The sequence below is a fragment of the Aythya marila genome (assembly GCF_965140915.1).
Source record: "Aythya marila genome assembly, chromosome: 3".
In the NCBI taxonomy this organism is placed as follows: Eukaryota; Metazoa; Chordata; class Aves; order Anseriformes; family Anatidae; genus Aythya; species Aythya marila.
Window position 1 is genome coordinate 11,729,124 of NC_139044.1, and position 16,405 is coordinate 11,745,528.

At 49.1% G+C, this 16,405-nt stretch overlaps 1 protein-coding gene across 10 annotated transcripts in view; it reads right to left on the reverse strand.

Annotated features, from left to right (window-relative positions):
• EHBP1 (EH domain binding protein 1) overlaps window positions 1-15,497 on the reverse strand; it is a 207,964-nt gene extending 192,467 nt beyond the window's left edge. For 9 of the 10 annotated variants that reach the window (XM_082757349.1, XM_082757356.1, XM_082757357.1 and 6 more), the window contains exons 1-2: window positions 15,313-15,497; window positions 14,224-14,644 (exon numbers count right to left, since the gene is read on the reverse strand). In XM_082757349.1, coding sequence (XP_082613475.1) covers window positions 14,224-14,327 — 104 coding nt within the window. In that variant the 5' untranslated portion in view covers window positions 14,328-14,644; window positions 15,313-15,497. The remainder of the gene's footprint in view (window positions 1-14,223; window positions 14,645-15,312) is intronic. The other variant, XM_082757350.1, reaches the window with a different exon arrangement.
• Window positions 15,498-16,405: the final 908 nt, after the last annotated feature.

Below are 16,405 nucleotides of genomic sequence, written 5' to 3' on the forward strand. Positions count from 1 at the left end.
TTTTTTATCTGTAAACACAACTGTGTCTGGTGTGAAGAGCGGTTCTCCTTGGAAGCAGAAACGTGAACAGAAAGGGAAGCTGGGTCGGTTCCTGAAGCAAAGCACACGTCTCATCTCACGGAGCGCTGCGGGGCGTCCCTTCCAAGCGAAGGGCAAGGTCCCCAGCCCTGCTGCGGCACCCGCTTGTGCCCAGCAAGGAACATCACCCTGCCTCCCCCCAGATCACACACTGCGAGATCTGGCACTGCAGGTGGATAAACAGAAAGAAAAAAGTGATACTTTCAAGCTTTTAGAAGGGTAACACGGTAATGAACTGAAGCTAAGTTAAATTATTAAATCTCAAAGCAGAGTTTGGATACACACCCCTAATTAGAGCAAAGAAACCTAACGAATAAAGGCCCACTCTACAAACTAACCATCAAGGGAACAGGACCCAATCTCAGCAGCACGCAGAGCTCTGGGTGGGAAAGGCAGCTATGTGCAGAGTCATCAACACCGACACGGCCAAGTGTGGGCACGCAAAGTCCCAGGGTCCTGCAAAAAATGAGATTTTCCACATATTTCAGCGTACTCGACACAAAACGCACTTTTCATCTTCAAAACAAGTGAGGCTTAACAGCCGAAGCCTGCGAGGTTTTAACACAGCAGGATCTGGAGCGCTCGGATCCTCGCTGTGCCAGCGCTGGGCGCGTGGGGCAAGTCCCCACCGTGTCACACGAGAGCTTGGAAGGCCAGGCAGGCCAGCGGAGCAGCACTCGGGGAAAGCAAAATCACCGTACCCATGGCAAGGAGCCCCTCTCCTGAATGACAGCACCCACACGAGAGCGCAACAAGGCTTTATTTATGCACTTGTGCTCTAAGCCAGCTCTCCTTAGCTCACCCGGTGTGTGAGCACAGACAAGACCTTGCTCAAAACACTTATCTCAGCTTGATCTGTTCGTTTAACCTCCTCCCTTGGGCTCTGACAGATGAGCGCTGGCATCGCTAGCTCTTGAGCTTCAACCCCCTGCTACCGCGCAGTAAGGATGCCTTCGCCGTGGGCTTTCTTCTCACTGTGCTGTCCAGCAGAGGGTCTGCAGCTCCTGGGACACAACCTAGTGGACTCGAGGCTTTAATTCCTGTTAAAACTGTAGCAGGAGAAGGTCAGGACTCCCTCTGCCAAGCGCAGGGCTGCCCACGCTACTCACTCAACAGCTCCTAGAAGCGTTTTGCCCCCTGACACCCAGCCTCCGAGCCACGAGGCCTTTCTGTAAACACGTGCAGCAAACTCAGAGCACCCAAGTGATGCACACAGCCTCTCCCTGGGACCATGAGGAGACTCACGCTGAGACAAGCAGGGCCACATGAGACCCTGAAGGGTTTGGGGGGCTCTGTCACCCTGCAGGTGAAGCCTGTCCCTGAGTGGCAGCAGGGCAGAGGTGGCAGGGAGCAGCAGGGACATCGACGTGCTCTCATGTCTCGCTTGGGTTGAGCATCCCTGGGATCTAAAGATGCAGCATTAGTTTTCGGGACTGATTTTGCGGATGGAACACGAAAGAGGAACCTGAAAAGCACCTGAAATGCAAGCGGGAAATAAATCACAGGAGAAATGCTGCTGCAATGGAGGGGGGGAAGAAAAAAGGTGGATCCGTGATTCTAATCCAGCCCGCGGATGTCTGTTTTGAAGTCCACGAGCTTAGCAGCACATCCCAACAGCTCTGATTGTATCAGAGCAGCGATAAGCCTCTGTCCTGCCGGGGCTCTAACGGAGCTCCATCCTACCCGCTTTAGTCCCAGAAGCCTCCGCAGAGCTTAGCAGGGTCTTGGCCTTCATTTAGCGCTCTGCTTTCTACATAAATGCCTCTATTTTAAAGCACTTGAGGTTGAACTGTCAGTCAGCCTGCCACGACTGCTTGCAAGGGGCTCTGACACACAGCACAGGTCCCCTGAACTTCCCGCACCGAAGCCTCTCAAGGGCAAGGACACGCTTCAGGCATCCATCACTTCCTTCCCCTCCCCCTGGCACCCACCCATGACACACACTCTTCTCATAATGCCAAATCACTCACAGAAAAATAAGCAGAAAGCAAACAAGAGCCCCCTCCCCACGGCCAAAAGCTTGCTGCAGGAATTGCGCCCCAAATTCTCCGCGCTCGCTAGTGGTTTCTGCCCAGCAAAGCGCCTCTTCCCTTGCTCCTTCCAGTGCCACTGAAGGGAGAGCTGCTGCCTTCTGGCCTTTAAAGCAGACATAAATCCTCCTTATGAGTAATTGTGGACGTAAAGCTGTAGGAAAGCTGACGGAAGATGATTTGTGCACCCAAATTAGGGCGTGATAGAAAAGATGGCTTGTCTACGGTTAGCAGGGAAGCTGAAAGAAAGCCTAGCGTGGAGCCGTGATTTTCTGACTCGTGTTGTTCAGATCGCTGTTTCGAACAAAACAAGAAGCAAAAAAGATTTCATTCCCAGCCCCTGCAGAAATCAAACCCTCCTACGTAGAAAAACCAGCAGAGAGTTCACCAAGTCTGCTCCAAACAAAGGAGGGTGCTGAACTGACCCAGCCCGAATTATTTCTGTGAGAAGCAAGAAGAATTTTTACCACTACATTTAGTAACCAAAAACCTAGATAGCCTTACAAGCTCTACTACTTCCAACAAGACTACTGCACAGCTCCTGCCTGCGTGTGAATAGTGAGCAACTTCTCTGCTGTGATGGGAAACTTCCCCTGGGACAGAAAAAGATTGAACTTCCCCAGCCACACACGTACAGAACCAGCTTCCCAGGCTCAACCGAAGAGATAAATCATGCTTTGATACAATAATTAGCTCAAAAAATACTATCAAGTGTTACAATCCTCCTGGAACTGTGCATAAACGCATTAAATCCTAAGAGCACATAAGTCCTTCTGTGCGTGCTGCATTCTTCCCTTTTCACATCAACCACCTGCGAACTGGCACGTGCCACCTACGTGGCCAACAACCTGCACAGAGACCCCATGAGGAAAACCCAGCACGTGGACAGCAGGAGGAGCCTCAATTGGAAGAGCCTGAGACGTGAATTTGAACCAGGTGGAATGACACTGAGGGGCACACACGATGCAGTTTTCTTTGCGAAGTTATAAATACTCCTATGAATAGAAAATGCAGTATGAGAGCTCCTTTCAAATGCACTTGGAGGTTTTGGGGTTTTGCTTATTGCTTTGGTTTTGTTTTTAAACATCATATGATGATAATAGCCAGGCTTTCTCTACCTGAGTCTTAACAGCAGAAATATTTAAGTTGCATCATTTGTTTGCACTTAGCAGAAAAAGAATCCCTGGAACACTTCAAATTTCGCTTTCTTCTTTAACAGGATGATTGTTACTATCACTAGCATTCAAAAAGAGGTGAAATCGTAATTAGCATTCATCAGGAGGAGCTGTAACCTCCCTTTTAAAACAGGCTCTGAAAGAACTGCGACTCTTACACATTAGGCAAGTGAAACATTGAGATGTGTGTTTGAGCAAAGCCTCGTTTTGTTCATCTACGGGCCATTAGTGACATCCAAGCACGCAGTACTGACTCCAGCTCCTGCCCTATGATTTGCACCGCTATTTTTAGGATTCACACTTAAAAATTCAAGGGAAGATGGAGTTCTCCTCCCCTGACACGAACAGAGGCTCAGCAACATCTTCGATAATCACGGCTTGCTCAGGACAATTTCTGGGACAAGAAAATTTCTCCAATTAGGGAAGCAACTCCGAGCTGGAGCAGTTGCTCGGGTACAACAGAAAATATAAAGCCACTTTCTATTGCTGCACGAGTGCTTCAACTGGCTGTGCAGCCATTTACATGAAAATGCCTCCAGATAAGGTACTTGTGTGCTGCTATCTCCTGTCTGAAGGAAGAATAGGTGCTGCGTGACATTGATTGCAAAGGCACAGGAAAACAGGGGAGCTGCTGCATATAGATGAGCTCTGAGGATACTTGTGTGTGTTGCCTCTTCAGCAAAATCCGGCCTGGAAGCTCCACAGGACCCAAAATTCCAGTTTTAAGGTGGAATGTCATCAGGGTTGGCTGGGTCAGCACGCTTCTGGGTAACAATAAGCTGAAAGGAATTGTACCCGACAGGAGAATAAGGTCCTGGACCAGGCACTACGACAAGATACTTCGCTGCTTCAGAACCACTTAACCTGCCAGCAAAACGGCGCATGGTTATAAGCAAAGTGTGACTGCAAACCCCACTAAATTGTGTGCCCAGCACAGCTGTGAGCCTCCCAGCGTACACAAGGACAGACAGGATTTGTCCCTTACACCTACTGCCACCCCCTCCACTGTTTGTTGCCAGCACCCAGGCTCTCCCTCCTCTTAAAATTCAGCACCAAACGCTGACTTCCTCTAGGTCTTGAACCGTACATATCACACAGGTGACAGACTTCTCTGTCCTGTGAGCAGCTTCCATAAATGCATTTCCCTGCCCCTAATTAATTTCTGCTTTGCTGAAAGGGCTGTGCCACACAAAAAGGAAGCTGAGACCCCAGCAGTAAAATACAAGCTAACCAAAGAGATGACGTTGGCAGAAATGCAAGAAGGCTCCACGGCTGTTCCCCGAAATAATTCTTTTTGCTTTGCATCGGAGTTGCTCGTATGTAGGTCACTGGTTTTGTATCTCCAAACACAACAGGATTTGCTCATACAGGCAGATCCGAAGACATTCAAAGAGGCCAAAAAGCCTTACATCGTGCTCCTTACCCCTCTGCTCGCCCAACAGCCCAGCTCATGTCACAGCTCATCCTTCTCATCACTGAGCAACACTGCAACGAGCAAATAATCCACATAAAAAGCAGCTGAGGGAACAAAACATGTAGAAGACCTGTGACAAACCTCACCAAGCCTCCTCTCTGGCCACCTATTCCAAAGGAAGAGGGGGGCAGAAAAGCCCTTCTGCAAGGCTAACAAGGCAGCAGGCTCCAATACGGCTCCATCAGCCATAAAAGATATCGACAGTTCTCACAGAAAGGTAGACAGAAGTTAAGGTAGACTGCGGTCTTCTTATAGTCGAGAGTAGCTCAAAAATTTTCCCCCACTTAAAATTTGTTGACTCGATTGCAAATCAAGCAAGCACCTTCGTAACAGCTGCTGCTAAAACAAGAAGTTTTCCATTTCCCCCCAAACAAGTGCTCTGCTTCTCCAAAATTTATTTCAGGCAAATCCATTCTGCTTGCCCCAGGCAGCACATTTTTCCAGAGGGCAGCAGACCTGACACTTTTTAAGTACCCCATCAGGGCCCACCCCAGACAACAGGACTGAATCTACAGGCGAGCATTTCCCTATTCCCGCACCCTGTACCTGGCAGCGGGGAAGCAGACGAGGCACAGCCACCTGCAGCACCTCACCCCAAGCTTTCTACCTTACCTTTTCTTTTGTTTACTGGACAATTTTACAGCCGAGGACTAAGCAGGTTTCAAGCGCTAGATGCCCACACTTCTGGCATTACGCATGCTTGCACACCGTTGTCTCAGTTCTGTCAGAAACCCCCACAATTACATCAGCCACTACGAGAACTCTGGGGGTTAAAATTACTCTTGCTTATCTTGCAGTTCAGAAATGAAAAAAGAGAGACAAATCCCATTTACTGGAGGAAAAAAAGAACGCCATTGGAAAGAAAAATAATTCCTGGATGGTTTTAAGATGGTCTGTGCCTTGGTATTCTGAAAGCGTGTGCAGGCACTAGGGCTCAAAGCAGACATCTAAAAGGAGGAAAGGAAGTGATTTCAGCAAGTAAATGAAAAATGAAAAGCAAAGCCTGCCCCCCAGAAGAACTCCTTTTTCTACATACACAAACCCCAATAGATGGGGATGAAAGCATCACCCCCACAGGTATCTAAAAGAAAGGCCCTTTTAGAAGGCTTTAACGGTAAATGTTAATATCCTCGATGCGCCTCAGCTCGATTCTTTTGCTTTTTGTGGTATGAGAGGAAGTGGTGAAAACAGGGTCAGGACTTTCCCATTCTTAACATTTTCTTACACGTCGGAGATAAAGGAATGCAAGGGGAAGTTTCATGAATATTCACTTGCTTAAGAGCAACTTATTGCCGGCGCTCTATCCAGTTCCGATCTGCATTTCAAGATAGGGGCAATTAAAAACCCTTGTTCTCCTGCAAGTTTTCTGCAGCTTAACAGCTCCCGTTCAGGTTACCTACAGGAAGAGACAAACCACTACATCAGTTTTCCACAAGACAGCAGGGACAAGCAGAAAAACCCCAGCTGAACAGGTAAGAACATCCACTCACCCACCCAGAAGCACGAGTCCAGAGCCGCAGTGATGGCAGGTGTTAGCAGCAGCTGCCAGGGCTAAACCCTGTGCTAACAGACTGCAAACACACCAGCAACAGGTTGGCGTAGAAACCCACGGGCTGCTGAGGTGGATCTTTGCTGGAAGAGGGAATGAAGCTGTTGTGACAGCTCTTTTCTCTTTTGTTTTAAATCCCCTCCTTATGCACTGCCATGAACAAAGGGATTCAGAGTTCACTTAACGAGCAGTCCCTGAAATTAAAGGGAGATCACGGCACACGCTGAGCAGCAGCACGCCACGTGCTGCCAACTGCACTCAGTGGTCCAGGTTCCCCAATTCCTCCGTTTAATTCGGCTTTTGATATTAACAGTACCACGCAAACACATCCTCCCAAGAGCAGCTGGGAGGGGAAAGCCAGCTCGCAGCACTGGATTGAGAAGCACAGGCATCAGTACCATCGTCTCCACCCCGAGGATGGCTCCAGGGAAGTGAGAGGTAGCAATGGGGATCGTGGTAACGTGTGGCTCAAAACTGAGGTGATGTGGTGGGGTCTGCAAAGGCCACCAAGTGTTTTAAGTCAGCTGTCCCTGGAACGGGAAATTACCTTGCCCTTGTGATGTTTGGTCAGCACCAAAGCTGTTTTTCAAAGCGTATGCTTTAGAAAAGGAAGAGTGAATCTGCCAACGTGCTGCTTTGATGCAGCAGCGCACCCAAAACAAAGCCCACAGCTCGGCTGCAGGACTCAGCGTGCACATGAAGCAAAACCCAAAGCCAGTTTACGCTAAAATGAATACACGGAGCCCAGAGATCACAGATCGGCAGCTGCAGACAGGTCAGCAGCTGCACAGCCTGGCCATGGCTTTGCAGCAATCCTCAAGAAAGTCTCCTTAAATCATAATGAAGTCAGATAGAAATAAGAAAGGGCCCACAACAACAAGTCTCCACCACACGGAGAACCTCCGCAGGCACACAAGGATTGGTTCTGAGCCTCTTCAGAGGCTCGCAGGCGGCTGGAAGCAATAGCTGAGAAGGGCTCGCACTCCTGAGTCACCCCAAAGGCTCGTGTGTCTGGAAGCCCTGCAGTGAACTCACAGCTGAGTTCCCCTGAGTTAGCCCAAGCTCTTTGAGATGCTCCTGCCCGCAGCTGTGGCTGGTCCCTGCCCTCTGGCAGGTTTTATTTCCTTCCCCCTGTGTCTGGGGAGCTGCACGCACTGCCCTGCTCACCTTACAAGCCCGAAAGGAGGCTGCTGGCAGCTCACGGTGGCACCGCGGGGCAGAGGAAGGCAGGGGAACACGCTTGCTAAGGGACGGTGACATCTCAGCTCCGCTCCTGAACCCAGCAAGCCTCACGAGTCAGGGCCTGGAGCCCCAGCCATGGCAGTGCCATTTCTGCTATTTCAGCTCACGCTTAACCCACAGCTCCCGAATCCCTGCAACACGTTTCCAGGTGCCAAAAGCTGCAGCCATCCTGTGCCCCGAGCGCCAAACCCCGCGGCTTCCCAGCTGGGAGGCGATGCGCTTCCACCAGCCGCGCGCAGCAGAAATACATTTTTCAAACAAAGACAACAGGAGGAAGAAAACAAGGGCCGCTTTATTTACCCTACTGCTGCGTGCATATCTTAAAAGCAAGGAACAAAAGTTCAGAGCTGAATAGTTCCTGTGTTTCAGAGTCCACTCCGGGACACGCAGGGCGGGCTGGGGAGTGTCCCACGGCGAGGCAGCGCCCACCCCAAGAAGAAAAAGTAGAGAGAAGGGCAAGGGAAGCGGCACGCTCGGCACACAATCCCCTCAGAGTAAACTGGGGAAGCCTTCACAAGTAAATAAACACCCCCCTCCGTCCTCACAGAGCCACCCAAGCAGAGTGCTCTTGCTGGAGGAAGCTGAAGGGTTGGTTTTATAAGAGTTTCCTCAGATTTAGCCAACCTTACCAGCCTCCTCCTCTCCTTATTCACACCAGGCTGTGAAAGGGGCTTCAGCTCTCTCCAAGCAATTAAAAACTAATTGAAGCAACAGACTGGCACTGCACAGCCCGACAGACAGAACTCGGCTCAGCTGAGGCCTCCACAATGTCATAATATTTCATTTTATTTAACCTCATAACACTGAAAGAGCTGAAAAGAGCATTCACAGCGATCCAATCCTGAAAAAAAAATACCTTTATTCCTGCTCGAGTCCGCCGGGTTAAAAGGAACAGTGCACGTACTTCACTGTACGCACGCAACAGCACTGGCAGGAACAGCGCCAGGTTTTATTTACTTGCAAAGCTCTGCGAGGAAGTTGAGCACTCACAGCTTCTCTCTCCGAGAAATAAAGCTGTGCTACAACTCCAGGGCACCGTGTTTTATTTATTCGAGGAGACAGCCTCGTCCCTTTAAGTGGGTGACTGACAGGCCATTAGGATGGATTTGTCTACACGTGGCTATAACCCAATAACTTCTGCTTCTGACAATTATTTTTGTTACTGCTAGGATGGTAAATGAAGTCATGGAGCTGCTGGAAAGAATTCTGTCTCTCAAAGACAAGTACAGCTCTGAGCAACTATTTATGATAAACCCAAGTCTCCCTGCATTACGGGATAAAACTTGGTGCCTGGTCCCAGCAATGAGGTCTTTTAGGGACTGGTCACAGGGTTTCCAATCCTCCCAAGGGGTTACTGCAAACAGAAAGTGGGTGTAAGCATGACAAGGAGAGATTGCACATACACCTGTACCCCTCCTATTGAAAACATCTCTGCTGCACAACACGCAGCCACCAGTTTAGATGAGAAACCCCGTGGCACAGACAGGATATAGAGGTGGCCAGGGAAGGCAGGGCACGAAAGCAGCTGGCGGGCTGGAGTCAGGAGCGGGAGACAACCCCCTGACAGAAACCAAGCACAGAGCCCAAAGGAGCAGATCTGACTTCCTGACGTGAAGGATTTTTCTTTTGGGTGCAAAGAAGGGAGAGATGCAAGCTGGCAGAGAACTGCTTTTGCACGTGGACAAGAAGTGTTTTAATTGTCTGCAGGAAGAAAGGGACAAGATTGATCTCTGAGACAGCTGGCGGCGATTATTTGGAAAGAATAAGTTTGATACACAACTTAATCCCTCAAGACATCCTCAGACAAAACTGGAAATGAATGAACGAAGAAAAAGTAGTGAGATGTATTTACAGATGGGGATAATTTGGGATGGAATTGGAGATCTAAATGAAGAGTGTGAGGACAGTGTAATTTAATTGAACAGGAGGGAAAAAAGCTAAAAACCAGGAACAACTGTCTGCTGCTCTCTGTGCACGAGCTGTACTTGTTCTGATACACTTACATGGCTGTCACACAATTGAAAGTCCAATCAAAAACTCAGATCAAGCCCATGAGAAAACTCTTGGGTCATGGGAAAAGCAACTCAGGAGTTTCTGAATTCACCTGCAGCTCGCTCTCTTTCTGGCACACATCTCAATGTGATTCACCTTAATAATTAAAAGCACTTAGGTGCTCACAGAATTCCCCCTTAATGGCTATGCAAAGCGAGGAAATGAACCAAGCAACCCGACAGCCTGACCCTGACCAGGCAGCCTGCAAGGATTTCCACCTCCAGCAGGCAACTGCAGGTCTTTCGGCAGCCTTCAGCAGCGAGGAGGTTGCTGGAAAGCAGGGAGCAGAAGGCAGGCAGACTGGTGTGAACTGTGCCATCTCAGAAAGCTCATTTCTCTCCCATGCACAGTGCACGCCAAATCTTAAAATTCCTGCAGCATCCAGTTATGAAACTACAATAGAAGAGAGAAACAGATGGCTAAAGCCTTTAGGAGAAAAAAAAAAAAAAAGATTAAGCATTACTTCATTTGCAAAAGAGAAAGATGTATTTGAAAATACAGAGCCTACTTCAGACCATACCTAATTGATATAAAATATGCCACTTGCCAGGTGGAAATGCAGCCTGCCTTCCGCTCAGGCAGCGGACACAGACCTTAACCCTTTTAGAACAATGCAGCTTCGTGGGGTTTTGGAAGGATTTAAAAGCAAAGCAGTTCACAGAGGTGATAACAGGCATTATACACATTGTTAAAAAAAAAATAATTCTCCAGCTCCAAAGCAACTGCTGGATGGCAAATCCTATAGGAACATGACCCTTTTCCGTTTTTAGGCATTCAGGGGAGCAGCTTTCCTGCTAGAAGAACATCTAATGGACAACAAGACATTAAGAACTTGGAAATGAGGCAACACCACACTTGAAGATCCTGTTGAATCCCTGACTTGTGAGACATCACACCCAAACAAGGGAACATGAAAGCCATCCTGAGGAGCTCATGGGTTAGGCATTAGATGCTTCATCAGCCCTGTGAAACTGCCACCACGGCTCCAGGTCCAAGCCCTGGAACTGGGCTCGGGTCTAAAGGCCCATTTTCTCCTGGGAGGCTCTTCAGCTGAGCCTGTTCCTCAGACAGGCGTTGACTCAGAGCTTGAACACAGGCCTCCGGCAGCTGAGGAGCCCCAGGGAGCACCAGGCTCCATGCGGGGCCTGACAGGGGATCAAGAGGATCCCTGTGCTTCCCTGGGCTGGCAGCATAAAGCCACCTCCACCAGCAGAACCCTGCCGATGTGCCCAGCGTGCTCCTAGCCCTGCCAGGACAGCCCAGAGAAACAAATACTTCTCTCTGCACCTCCCAGTACACGTGCAGTGACATAAGTGAAGTGCATGAGACTGATTTCTGTTTTTTTTTGGTTTGTTTTTTTCTCCTCAGTGGGGCTGCACTGAGGACAAGGACTAAATGAACTCTCCTACCACGCGCAGCCCTTCCAGGCCAGGACTGCAGCTCGCCTGCAAGGCTGGGTGGAAAATCCTTGTGCTGCCCCAGCTTATCCCAAGGGTAAGCGGAGGATGACACACTGCAGCCCTGCCAAGCCAGCGCCTTTCAGAAATCAAGTGCTTATATGATTAATGCAAAGCATTACGTTTTCACGGTAGCAGGAGTCACTAATCCATATTAAAGACCAAGGCTGCATTTATTTATATATTTAACAAACGGCTCGAAATGAACTAACTGCTCAATTTTTCAAAGGTACCGAGCAGCCACAGTAATTAGGTCTGGGTCAGAAGGAGCAGACAGAATGCCACAGAAGCAGCACAGTCCTGCTAATTACCCGGAAAAAAAGGTTTTTCTAATGACACAGTGACAACGCTGGACTATCTATCACAACCTGTCCCCCCAAACACCACTAATGAATAGCAATCATCTGATGGTAGCTGCCTTTAGTCGCTGACAGAAACGAGCATCAGAAGTTGTAGACAGCAGAAAAAGCAACCAAAGGGATTTTCAGCCAGTGCTGGAGAAATGCTGCTGTACCTACAGCTGATCCTTTTAAAGAGTGAAGCGGCAACACCAGAGGGGTAGTGACTTCCCACACAGCCGGCATGCACACTGCTTTTGTTTCTGGAGTTATTTTGAACGCTAAGGGAAAAAAAAATTGCATCAACACAAGTTCAGAGGGGACAAAAAGCATCGCAGCCTACCAGAAATCCACCCAACGCTGCAAACTGCACACGATCGGTTATAAAAATCGTCTAAAGCACATCATTTGTTGAAGAGTTAAACAAATAGAAGCCAGTAGATCCCAGAGAGACACGCAGCCTGTTTTGGCCATGCACAGTCCCTGCTCACAAACACATCTCAGATGAAGTGTGTTTATGACTGCATTGTCATTTATTTTAAAATATGAATGGAGTATTCTTTTCCTGCAGAAACACTGCATTGTTAAAATGCCAGCCCATTAAAATAACTTAGTGCTTACTCCATATTGATCAAAATACACTTGCAGTGTGGAGCTACCAGCACAGACTACAGCACCAACACACAATGTATATCAGGACTGCTTGCAGTAAGACCTAGCATATGATGTTCATTTCTTCCCTTTTGTTTTCACTTGTACCAAATTCAGACAAGCGTTAGAGCTGGTGATCCTGTCAGCACGTGCAAAATACTATCTTCTCCAAAGTTAATGAAAGACTTAGCTGAATGTTACCGAAATACACAAATATCTCCCCTTTTTTTCATATAGGACTTCCACTTATGACAGCAACACTGTATCGTAGCTTGCATGTTTAAAGAACCTTTTTGTTAAGTCTCTCCAAACAAGAGGAAGCAGAACAGAAAAGCCTACAATCAAATGACTGTGTGAATGATGTTTTTCCCTATTGTTTTTTTTCCTAGAATTCATCCACATTTTACAACCATACTGTTGTTTTTTCATAACCAATACGAGCACCAATCTAGCATATATTTATGTTAAAGAAAGTAAAATCAAGATTCAGAAGGAAAACCTACTTTTTAAAAAGTAACCTGCATATTTGAGGTTTTGAAAGACTCTCTCACGACTTCATACACCAGCATTTTGCTAGGCGGGTACCCTGGCTTATGACTAAACAATAAGAATTGTTTCTAAAATAACAGCATTGCTCACGAGAAAACTTTCATGCATGGCTTTTTCTTAAATCAAGTGAAAGTTCATTGCAGATCCAATCTGAACACTCCCTTGCAGCATTCATACTTCAGTGCTGAAGCATTCTGCAAATTCACAAGGAAGGAGTGAAAGTGAAAAAGAGCCAAAACAGGGTTGTATCATGTTTAAAAAAAGAGAAAAAAGCCATGCACCATCACAAGCACAACTGCAAAAAAACAATCATTAAAATTACCATAGAATAGTCTTTGGCCTGAACTAACCAGTAGATCACGTGAGATAATCACAACAGTCTCTTTCAACTTTCAAAAGGTTTTTATTCATATGTTGCTTGCGTGAAGGAAAGTTCAACTTCCAAAATGATTCTGGTTCTTAATAATCTTTCAAGACATTTTAGGCAAGAAGACAGCTTGATTAAAAAACAACAACCGAACCTGACTGTATTTCTTTAAGGCAGAGCAGCGAGCAGCCTTCCAGCACAGACTTCCAACTCCAAGAGATGGAACTGAAATTTGTAGAGGCAATTACTCATAACCAGCGAAAGCAGCCAGTGCAAGTGCCAGCCTTGCCAACAAGAAGACAGGCCAAGTATTAGAAGGGAGGCTGCAATTTATTACAAAGCAGTTTGAGCATCTCAGTCCACGAGGTCTGGAAGGCAATTTCTCCGTCCCCTGACACTACAAACTCAGATTAATGCGAGGAATTATGACAGTAACATCAATATCCCAAACATATAAAAGCACGCTTAAGTATCTGTATAATGGAGATGTTTGCTAGCAGACTACCTGAAAGCTGTTCCCAGTCTTCCCCTATCAGCTGTATTTAAGTTCCTCTTGTGCAGAAAGGAAGATGTGCCTGCGCCAGACCCGTACAATTAACTATAAAGTGCTGTCTGTGTCTAGTCAGCTCCAAAGCCATCCAACCGGACCACTAAGGCACGAAATTCTGCCTGGCTAAACAAACGCCTTCAAACAATTCCCAAGTATGGCTCTCGCCTCTTCCCATTGACAGGTGGAAAGGAACAAGGAAAGGAAGGCGCAGAGCCAAAACATCTTCAGGTAAAAAAAAATAACAGTCACCATCAGAACTGTTTGTACCCTAGATTACACACCACTGTTGTCAGGACTGATCTCAAACGCCTCAGTCTGCTCACAGCAGTGTCAGCAGGTAACATTCAGCACCAAGAGGTGCATTTGAAATCAGAAAACAAATCTCAGAAAATACCTTAGAAATAAATGCAAAGCAAGAGACAGCAAGTCACAGGTGCTGAACTCATAAATGCACCGCCCCACGTGGCAGTAATGCCAACTAAGAAAATCAGAATAGAGACTGAAACCAACAGGTCCACAATAAGCACTCAGCAAAGCACTCAAGGGAAACGAGCACCCCATGCAGCTGCTTCTGCGATGGGGAAGCAAGAGAAAGCGAGGGAAAGCAAGGCCAACACGAACGCCAAACTGTACGCAACAAGCAACATCCTCCCTATTTCAGCATCAGTAACTTGCTCCACCATTCGTGCAGCAACATGAGCTGCTCCTTACCATTTTTTGGTGCACTCCACCATCAGCTCCTGATAAGAGGCCACAAACTGGAACTTGGATGCATGTTTCCCAACACGCTGCAGTCTTTTCCAAACTGAAGCCATGACGGCGAGAAATACCAGTCCTGTGACAGAGCAGCAACTCTGCGAATACCAACGTAGGTTTAAGGGCGTATGTGCTTAATGCTAGCAGATTTATAGACAGATACGGGAAAAACAATGCACGAGAAGCTTGAGGGGATGTCTACAATTCATATTCCGGCTCTCCCTTCCTCACGGGAAAAATCCCAGCGTAGCTGAACGGCTCATCACTGTCCAGGAGCAGCATGCAATAGGCGCGGGTGAGTAAGAGCGAGGCTGAAAGGAAGTTCTCTCATGGAATCATCATTCCTCACGCAGTGGATGATGTGGAGACTGCAGGACTGGAAGACAAAAAAGACAGGGGGAGAAAGCATCGGTTAACGTACGGCACACTACGGCACTGCAGTCGCGTGCCATTGGGGACCCTCCCGACAGGGACCACGAGCCACAAAAATACACACACACACACACACATACACCCCCATGCCACCAATTAAATAAATAAACCCGAACGCTGCAGCGATGTCAGGAATGCAAACCACGAGACTGTTTGGAAACATATCAACACGTCCTTTTTTTTTTCCTTTCTGTTTTTCTCGATGGTGCCGATTTAAAAAAAAAAAAAAAAAAAAAAAAAAAAGGGGGGGGGGGGGCTGAGACACGAATCCCTCGGGAGCATCCCCGGGGGAACACGGCCACGGGAGGAGGGGGGGGGCAGCTCTTTGTCTGCGGGCTGGTGACAAAAGGTGTGAGAGTTGTGCTCACACACACACAGACAGACAGACAGACACACAGACACACTCACACGCCCTGCTCCCACGTCTCCTCCCCAGGAGCCGCGGAGCTGGGAGGCGGCACAGCCGTGGTGGCACACGCCCGTACCCGGCCGGGGGCACCCCCCGCTCCCCTCGCAGCCCCACAGCGCGGCCGTTGGGCTGCTCGAAATCTTTCAAAATTTCAAAATTTCAACCCCCAACGGCCAACGGGTGGGGCTGAGGGGGGCACTCACCTGGCCCCCGCTCCTCACTCACGCGGCAGGGGCCGTTCCCGCGGCGGCTGCAGCGCCCCGCGGCCTCATGGCGAGCCCCGGGCTCCCGCCGTGCCCCCTCAGGGTCCCGTCACGGTCCCGGTGCCGCTCCCGGCGGGCGCAGCCCGGCCCCGCCGCGCCTCACGCCGCCACCATCGCCCCCCTGCCGGCGCTGCGCTGAGCTGAGGCGCAGCCCGGCCCGGCCCCGCCCCCGCCCCGCCATTGGTCCGGCCGCCCGCCCCCGCGCGGCTCATTGGCTGTCCCCGCACGTCCATCAGAGAAGCGGGAGGGAGGGCGGAGGCTTTTTCTGATTGGCCGCGGTGCCGAGAGGGAAGCGCAGTCGATAGGCCAGCGCGGCTGTCCGTCAGCGCGGCAGAGCGCGGCGATTGGCTGAGGCGCTCCCTCAAGCCGTGAGGAGCGGGGGGGCTCCCCCGTCAGGTGCGCCCTGAGGCGGCAGGGGCGCGGGTCCCTCAGTGCCCCTCACGGTCCCTCAGTGCCCCTCACGGCCGCTCTGCCAAAAGTTGCCTCCCGTAACCACCAAGCACACCCAGCCCTTACCCTGCGCCGGTCCGCGTCCCAAATCCCACCCAGCGCCCCAAATTCCCCAGCCACGGTGCTGTTGTCCTCCAGCCGGACGGCTGCCGGCGTGTGGGATAACCGCGGGGGCTGCTCGGTGACTTGTGCCCCAAACATCATTATTTATTAATGTTTTCCGTTGCCTTCATAGTTCTCGGCTTCAGGTTACACCAGGCCAAAGAAGAGCACAGCACATGGCATCTTTTTACTTCATTGGGTGGGGATATTAACACAGACAACGCTCCTGTCATCGCATGGGTTACCAGTGATAACCCATTACCCACAGGTTTTACAATCTGTGTCTAGAAATCCACAGCTCTGGGGATTTGGGGGAAAGCTGTGGAATCCAAAAGGTGTGAGCAATTCACTCTAAAAAGGGCAAGATCCTCAGCCGTGATGCAGTAGGAATCGTAGCCATGGAGTGTGGCTCAGGATCGGAGTCAACATCTAAGGAAACAGTCACATTTTGACTTAATCCAATATTACAAGCATAATAAGT